At 43.0% G+C, this 9,520-nt stretch overlaps 1 protein-coding gene across 1 annotated transcript in view; it reads right to left on the bottom strand.

The window, feature by feature from the left end:
• Positions 1–481: 481 nt before the first annotated feature.
• Positions 482–9,520, bottom strand: part of LOC103735336 (ryanodine receptor 2) — a gene marked incomplete at both ends in the record, with an annotated part of 40,610 nt that continues 31,571 nt past the window's right edge. The window contains 3 exon segments of the mRNA XM_008834567.2: positions 482–516; positions 3,666–3,812; positions 6,773–6,833. Coding sequence (XP_008832789.2) covers positions 482–516; positions 3,666–3,812; positions 6,773–6,833 — 243 coding nt within the window.

Genomic DNA, 9,520 nt, shown 5'->3' with positions numbered 1-9,520 from the left:
GTATAAAAGCAAAAAGTTCTAGTCCCATTAGAACGTCAGGTAGAGTCATTAAGGAAAATAAAGAGCCAAGACTGCAGAATATTGCCCAAGAAGTAATTTTACCAGCTGCCCTGGGGCGTATGAGCAGTAGGCTAATGTGATCACATTTCTCCCATTTCTAACTATATTTTTCAGCAATTCTACTATTATGCTGAGCAAACAGATGTGGGAAATTGACAGAAATGGTCTGGTACAAATGAAAACCGCGGCTCTTTTTTTAGAGCCACACAACTGTTTATTGTGTCTGGTATTTCCTTTCCTGTCCTGAGAAAGAGGAAATGTACAATTATTTAGATGAAAGATACAGGATCATTTTTATTTTCATTTCCATGAACTGCAAGTGGCGGAACTCACCGTTAGCATGTCGTCACATTTCATATCTGGCGTATCACCATCTTCACTTTTATTGTAGAATTTCCGGAAGAAGTTGAATGCCATGTACACAACAACGGCTAACAGGCCAATGGTTAGCACAAGCTGGAGAGTAAGGTAGAGCGCACGTTAGGGACCAGGACCGGCAAGCTTTACAGCTGGGTGGAAGGGATGCCCTACAGCTGCACACCGGACTTATGGACTACAAGCTCATGAGATCCAGAACCTCATTATTTCTCTTCCCTAGCCCACCACTGAAGGCGTTTGTGGACAAATTCTCCTGATTTTATCAAGTTGTCAAAGCATTTTATGCAACTGTGATTATTCTACTGACTAATCACTATATAGTATTGCCAGACTATGAACATGCTCTGGTTTGATAAAATCAAACTGATAACTATCAGGAAGCGACTGGCAAGGTTCACATCCCTATCATCTCAATAGCTGGCAGCAGACACTACAGAGCACGCTCTCCTTTGTTACAAGAACAGTTCTCGACTTTATTTTCATTTATACATATGTTTCTGTGCCTGCTTATTTGTAAGTGTACCACATGCATGCAGGTTCTGCAGGGGCCACAAGAGGGCATCTGATCCCCTGGAACTGGAGTTCTAGGAAGTTGGGAACCACCTGACTTGGGTGCTGAGACGTGAACTCAGGTCCTCTGCAAGAGCAGTATGCGCTCTTAATCAGTGAGCCATTCCTCCAGCCCTGAGGTCTTTTTTCTGTAAATAACGTACAGGCTTAAAACAGATCACCTTATTTTTCTAAAATAGTAAGAGGGGTCATGAATTAAATTTTATTTTCAATCACACTTTAAAATTAAATAAGAATTAGTATCAATTCCGAAACCTGGGACTACAGATTTAATGTAAGATACAATTAAATATTAAAAAATATAAAACATGGGCTGAAGAGATGGCTCAGTGGTTAAGAGCACTGACTGCTCTTGCAGAGGACCTGGGTTCGATTCCCAGTACCCACATGGTGGCTAAGAACTGTCCTTAACTCCAGTTCCAGGGGAATCTGACACACTCTCCTGACCTCTGTGGCATCACACAACATGAGTGCACATACATACATGCAGGCAGTACACTCATACACATAAAATTTTAAAAATATATAAAACAGGGGCTGGAGAGATGACTCAACAGTTAAGAGCACTGGTTACTCTTACAGAGGATCCAGGTTCAATTCCCAGCACCCACGGCAGCAAAGAACCATTTGTAACTCCATTTCCAGGGGATCTGATGCCCTCTTCTGGCCTCTGCTGGCATTGCACAACATGAGTACACATGTCAACAGTCATACACATAAAACAAAAATTTTTTTATTTAAAAAAATAAAAATATAAAACAAAAGTCTTGCTATGAAGCATAAGAAATTCATTGGCATGAGAAACACTATAGGTAATGGCCAACAATCTTTTGAAAGCAAGTTATCTCAACGTGGAATTAAATGCCATATTTGGAAAGATCTTTTTTCAGGTCTGTGTAATCTCTTACTCCAAACTGCATTGTGTATAGAAAGAGCTGACAGAACTGCTATTATCAATCTCTACCTCTCCCAAATATACTGGTGTATATCATCTATCTATCTATCTATCTATCTATCTATCTATCTATCTATCATCTATCTACCTACACCTATATATTATCTATCTGATATGCTAAAGTGTGACTTCTACCAACTTACTGAAAAGTCTATTTCTGAACACAACAGGAATTCTCAACATACTAAAATGCATCAGCCTCACATGTACTTTTTTTTTATTGGTCCACATCCTGTGTTCTTGGCAATAACTATATATGTTCACTAAATCTTTATTACATCTCTTTAACATCTTGAGAAAGCATGTTCTTTTAATAGAAGCTTTAATTCACTTCTATAAGTATAACAACACTGTAAGTGTTCTATATTCTACCTGTTTATTATTCTTCTCTCTGTATTTCTCCAAATGAAAGTTTTATACCTCACCAGGATAAGCCACACCCATAAAGACTCAGAAACTGATTGACAGCCTTGACAGACCCTACATAGCGAGGTGTTGAGGAAACAAGGCATCTCCAGCCTTCATTATTTATTTAGGTGTAGGTGTGAATGCCTTCATCAGTTTATACACACTCTGTGCATGCAGGAATCTGAGGAGGCCACTAGAGGGCATCAGATCCTGGAGCTGGAATTACAGGTGGTTGTGAGCCTCCTGATGTGGGCACTAGGAACAGAACTTGGAGCCTCCACAAGAGCAGCAAGCACTCTTAACTGCTGAGCTCTCTCCGGCCCTGGCATCTTGTCTTCAACACACTCAGTCTCAATCCACTGGTAAATGAGCGCAGTGCACACTGTGCTCTGTCACTGGGCCTGTGACTTGCATGAGAATCAGCCGTACTCAGACCCTAAGGTGACACATGTAGGAGCTACTTACTGGGATTTAGAAAACAAAAGATCGTGATGATGACTGTGAAATTGAGCACAGTTCTGGTTTTTGAAGGGACACCGATTTTAAAATGTACTGGGCTAGAAGGACTGTTCATCCTTGGATGTAATTAGTAATTACTATAGAATTATTACCACCCAGTGGACACTTGAAAAATAGCAAATGAATCAATAAATGGATACTTCTGCTCTAGGTCACAGCAATAGGCGGTTTCAGCATGGAACAGCTGAGTTCCATCAGAATGCAAGTAGATTGCCTGAACCTAGACCAGCTGTCCTCTAAGCTGTCATGACCTTGTTAAGTGTCAGTACTTATTTGTTCATTTTAAAAGTGGAAATAGTACATGAATAAAAATTAAAATATCTCATTAACTTAAATTGCAGCATCTCTCATTACTATTATCACTAACACCTCAGGATCCTATATTTTTAGTGCCGCATGCTATCAGATATACAAACATCACCGCATGAGCAAAATAGAACTAATTTCCTCCACGCTTAATAAATGTGATTCTAAGTCCTCTGTGTTTTCTTATAATGGTCACAAAAGTCTGACAATGCTTTATTAGTCTTGCTTTAGAAAATAAGGAAATTTGAGATTTACTTATCCAGGGCCACATGACTAATCCCTTAAATCAATTCCTGAACTCAAGTCATGGGAACTTTGGAACAACTAATCTTCATGGCTTATAAGGAAAAAGGTATAGATCATTTATCAAAAAAAAAGAAGCCTTTAAAGTCACATACTGTCATCTCAGTGTTGGTTTGGGTTTTGCCTGCTCTTTTTGTTGCTGATTTTAGTTACGACGAACACTTACCTGTTTGCCGTTGTGAGTGACTGAAGACAGGATGGTTCGCAAGGTCTTGAATCCCATTGCAATGTCAAGAAGATGAGCAGCAAAAAAAAAGTTGTTATAGTGTCCGAGGATGGACATGGTCATATACCAGGCTAGGTAGAGGAAGGACTGTCAGGACAAAACAGGGCGGGATGGGGGTCAGAAATCAGAGCATGTGAGGGCTGCACAAAGCCACTTTGATTTCACTCTGTGCTAACCACTCCCCTCACCACCTTTTCTAGACTGCTGTTCTTCAGTTCTAAAGAACTGGATTAGTTCTTTTTTTAATTTTATTTTTATTTTATGTGGATGCGTGTATTGCCTACACGTAGGTAAGTGTGCCCGTGTCTGTCGTGCAATGCCCACTGAGGTCAGAAGAGTTTGTTAGATCCCCTGGGACTGGAGTTATAGACAGTTGTTAGCTGCCATATGGGTGCTGGGATTTGAACTTGGATCTTCTGCAAGAACCAACCAGTGTTCTTAACCACTGAGCCATCTCTCCAGCCCCATGATTTCATGAGTTTTTGTATAACAATGATAATAAGGGTAATTGTGTAGTGTTAAAGTATGGAAAGGTTGTCTACCCCAAAGTGTGCTACTTTGGTGTGCAAATTATTTTGAGATGAAGGCAGACCAAAAATAAAAAAGCCATGGAGGATGATTTTCATGGAAATCGGTGATTTTTTCTTTCTTTTTTTTTTTTGCTATGTATATTGGATTTGGTCTGAGTGCTTTGTGTTGGGTTGTAGGGCCAAGTTGCTCATTCAGATATGTCATCCTTCTGGTCAGACCTTGATACGCAGCAGAAATGTAAAAGCTACTTTTTCAGGTGCTAATTGGAGGAGGGTGGAGCTCAGTGTAAGCTCCAAGTCCACAAGAACTAGTTAGAGTATATTCACCCCTCTGCTTTCCAGATGCCCCTACCTGCATCGAACAACTGGGGACACAGAGCGCAAGTACCACCTGCGCTACTACAAGACAGGCACATGTATCCATGAGACAGATGCACGGGGCCACTGCGTGAAAAATGGGCTACACTGTGCCTTTGCGCATGGCCCCCTGGACCTGCGGCCACCTGTGTGTGACATCAGGTGAGTGATCTACTTAGTGACATCTCCTGATTTATACTGAAATATTTATTTTTTAATTATGTGTATGTATGTGCGTCTATGTGTGGGTTTGTGCACAGGAATGCAGTGCCTCTGGGGGCCAGGAGAGTGTGGAATCCTCTGGAGCTGGAGTTACAGGCAGTTGTGAGCCACCTGATGTGGATGCTGGGAACTGAACTTGGGTCCTCTGTAAGGATAGGAGTTTCTAACCACTGAGCAGTCTCTCCAGTCCCAATGTACACAACGTTTTAAGCTTGGATAATAACAAAAATACTAATGGAAAGAGAAAAGTGTGGTTGGGAGCGGGGGCTGGATTTGCCAGGAAGAGTTCGGGAGAGGGATGGTGACACAATTGCCTGGGGCCATTAAGGTGGTGCCATCTAACAGGTTATTATGAGACACAAAGCCTGAGGAATAAGGATTTGTATGGGAGGCTGCGTCATTGATTTAGCATGGGATGCTCCGCTAAGTCTGAGTGACAGATGGAGAATGGGTAAGTCTTAGCATCTGTACTTGCTCATACGAATACTAAAACTTAACTCATTTTTAATCATCAGAAATTTCGCCAGGAATCCTGTATTTCACCTGATAACCCTGGCTGTGTTTCAGAGACAAACTGTACTGACTGAATATGTGTGCAAAGTGATTGGCCAAACAGAAACCATATAACTGCAGGAGACTGACAGCCTGATGGGGGTCTCTGAAAGATGTCTGAAGGGACTTTGGGCTACCTTCAGATCTATACATGTCCAAATCCAACTCCACAAAACTGAGAACACAAGGTACCAGTTTCACATGGGCAAAAGTGGGCTATGCCAGGACAGTGGGGTGGATGATGCCTGCAGCATCATGAACCAGGATGCACTGGCTATTGGGCAGAGGATCCCTACTGGAGCAGGAACTGGCTGGTTCTGTTTAATCCTGAGACATTTTCCATCATTATACATTAATACGATACATTGCAAAGTGGTATATTAATAGTTCCTGGCTCTAAAAGATGCTTACAAGATACATTTATGGATCTTCAGAAGGTCTTATGACAGCTGGATAATGTAGGGGTGACGACACGGGGAAGAACTTGGGGTGTCAGAGGCTTTTGATATTAGGAAAATGAAGCAAGCATTCTCTATTTTTTTAAAAAAAATGTTTAAAAATAAAGGGTGACATCTTGAGGTGACTCAGATTTTGATAATGGATGATTAATGGATGATTGCATTCAATCATATTTAAATATATGTATACTCGGGCATTGTGTTTGGTTTCTAAAAGGCATTTGATAAGGATAAATTAAGACCAAAAACACAATGATTTCATGTTCTTAATTTGGGAGAAAAGTTAACACAACTGTTTTTAAAAATGTGATTGTTTTTTAAAGTTAATATGTAAAGTAATGGATTTCATTATGGCATTTTCATAAATGCTTTGATTGTTGTGCCTCCTCCTCCTCTGTCTGTCAGAGCCGTCTCTTCCCTTCTGTGAGTTGTCAGTTCCCCTCGCCTCTTCCCGCCTCCCTTCTAAGAGAAGTAAGTTTAAAAAATTATTTGTGTTTTCTTGAGAATCTACGAACCTTTGAAGTATACCTCATCCAACTAAAATCTGAACAAATGAATGAGTTTGCATGTATCTTTGTTCTTTTCGTTGTTTGGGGTATTTATTTGTTTATTTATTTATTGAGGCAGGGTCTCCCTGTAGCCCCAGCTGGCCTGGATCTCTCTATAGAGACCATGCTGGCCTTGAACTCAGAGATCTGCCTGCCTCTGCCTCCTGAATGCTGGGATTAAAGGCGTGCGCCACCACAACCTGCACATTTTCTTTTCTCATATAAAGATTAAGCACTTCTGTGCCTGGGTGTCTCTTAGACACCGTGCTTGGTGTTTGTTAGTTGTATTAGTACTTGAATAACTTCCTCAAATAACTTCTTTCCATCCACAGACTCATCACATGAACAGGCTTCCTGGGATGGTGACGAAGGAGGCTTACATTGTCTGTGAACACAACTCCCAGTTTCCACATCTGGTACTTCACGTCAATAGAGTTCAGTCTGGAATGACAGAAGAAGAAAGTGAAGATATTCATATTAATCAAAGACTCAAGCTTGGGAGAGCATCCTGGTTCCCCAGCTGTGGTCAGGGCTGGACACCTGCTCAGGAGATGTGCTCAGGAGAGCTCTACTCAGTAGCCCAGTGCTCAGGAGGCCCATGTTCAAGATCACAGTGCTCGGGAGACCACTGCTCAGTTGCCCAGTGCTCAGCTGCACTTTTACACAGGGGGAGCAGAGGGCAGGGCACTTGGGGATGCACGCCAGTTCTCTGTGCTGCTTTCTTAGAGGGAATGCAGGAAACAAAACAGTATCACCTTCATCTTCCATAATTTAAAACATTATTTGTTATCGTTATTACTGAGTGTGTGTATGACATGTGTGTGAGTACATGGATGGAGGTCAGAGGACAGCTTTCAGGAGTCAGGTCTTCCTTCCACAGAGGGCTCTGGGGATCAAACACAGCCTGACAGGCTTATGTGGCAAGTGCCTTTATCCATCGAGCCATTTAAGCAGTTCATCTTGTTTAAAAACAGCCTTTATCGCTAAATTATAACCTGCATTCACCTTATATGTACATTATCCCTGGAAACTGTACTAAGTTATTGACATGTGGACCTCAAAAGTGACTCACAAACTTCCATTGTGCATTAAGAATTTTGGAATGTGTGTGCTATGTGTAGATGTGTGTGTGGTATGTGTATATGGTTGTGGGGGGCAATATGTATGTGCATGTATGTGGGCATGTGTGTGTGGTATATGTATGTGGGGTATGTGTTTATATGTGATTGAGTGAGAAAGAGTCTGTGTGTGTGCATGTGTGGTATGTACGGTGGGAGCAGTATTTTTTGTGAAGTGTATGTGTGTGTGTGTGGTGTTGTGGTTATGGGGACAGTGTGCGTATGCAGCATGTGTGTGTGGTGTATGCTGTATGCATGGTTGTTGAGGCCAGCATGTATGTGCACTATGTGTGTGTATGTGGTATGTGTGGTATGTGAGATTGTGGGGGCAGTATGTACATGTAGTATGTGCATGTGCGTGTATAAGTATGTGGTATTTCTGTGTGTACATATGTGTGCAGTATGTGTATGTATGTGTGAGTGTGAGAGAGAGTTCGTGTCTGTGTGTGGTATATGTAATATGTGTGGTTGTGGGGGGCCGTGTGTGTAGAATATCTGTGTGTATACATGTGTGGGTGCATTCCCTTGCATGTGCCCATGTGAAGGACAACTGGCTTTGGTTGTCTTCTATCATCTCTACTTGACATTCTACGATAGACTCTCTGACTCTCATGTCGGCTAGACTGGCAGGCCAGCAAGACCACAGGATCTACTGCCTCCACCCATGGGATCGACTGCCTCCACCCACCCACGGGATCTACCCACCTCCACCCACATGATCTACCTGCCTCTACCCACAGGATCTACCATACCCACCCATGGGATCTACTGCCCCACCCATGGGATCTACCTGCCTCCATCCACAGAATCTACTGCCTCCACCCACAGGATCTACGGCCTCCACCCATGGGATCTACCTGCCTCCACGCACAGAATCTACTGCCTCCATGCACAGGATCTACTGCCTCCACCCACAGGATCTACCTGCCTCCACCCATGGGATCTACCCGCCTCCACCCATGGGATCTACCTGCCTCCACCCACGGGATCTACCTGCTTCTACCCATGGGATCTACCTGCCTCCACCCACATGATCTACCTGCCTCTACTCACAGAATCTACTGCCTCCACACACAGGATCTACTGCCTCCACCCACAGGATCTACCACCTCCACACATGGAATCTACTGCCCCCCCATGGCACTGGGGTTTCAGGCAAGTACAGCCATGCCTGGCTCTTCTGTGGGTGCTAGAAATCCAACCTCAGGTCCTCATGCTGCATAGGAAGTGTCCGCATCCTCTGAGTCATCTCCCCAGCCCTGACTGCATATTTATTTATAAGTGTTTTGCCTGCATGTATGTAGGTGCACCATGTGTGTGCAGAGCCCGAAGAGGCCAGAAGAGGCTGTCGGATCCCCTGGAACTGCAATTATGAACACTTGTTAGCCGCCATGTGGGTGCTGGGAATTGAACTTGGGTCTGGAGGGAAAACGAATGTTCCTACCTGTTGAGCACCTCTCCAGCCCCTGCACATTTTTAATTGCAGTTTAGAAGTATTTTTTGATTTTAATAACAAAACTTTCATAAGTGTACACAATTATTCTACAACTGAGTTTTATAAATGGATGTGCAGTGGAAGGGTTGTGCACGGAATCTTTCTTGTGTGTATCAAGCAGGTGCTCTCCCAGTGAGCTGTGTCCCAGCCCAGCCCTGTTTCTGCTTCCTTCTGGTTTTAGTAACCCTGGTCTTTTCCCATTTCTCTGCAAGAAGGACTTAACCTTCCGACCCCCACAGCACCTGGTGAACCCTTCCAGTATCACTTCTGACACGTGTCTGATGTCAAGGCTGTGGCTGTCACTGTGGGTGATTCTACATCTCTCACGTGTCTATAACTCCCCAGCACCAAGCACTATCCCACGTGTTAAATGTCTCTCAATCTACGCTGGGTGAGTAAAACTGAGCATAAACACTCATGATCTTTGCTCACTGAAAAACACGCCTGCTATAACACAGTTACAGTTACTGTTTCAGAATTTGACACTGACTAGATGGGCTACATGTGGCAACATG

Source organism: Nannospalax galili, unplaced genomic scaffold, assembly GCF_000622305.1.
Source record: "Nannospalax galili isolate Female #2095 unplaced genomic scaffold, S.galili_v1.0 scaffold2671, whole genome shotgun sequence".
Lineage (NCBI taxonomy): Eukaryota > Metazoa > Chordata > Mammalia > Rodentia > Spalacidae > Nannospalax > Nannospalax galili.
This window is presented reverse-complemented; position numbering and strand designations above follow the sequence as displayed.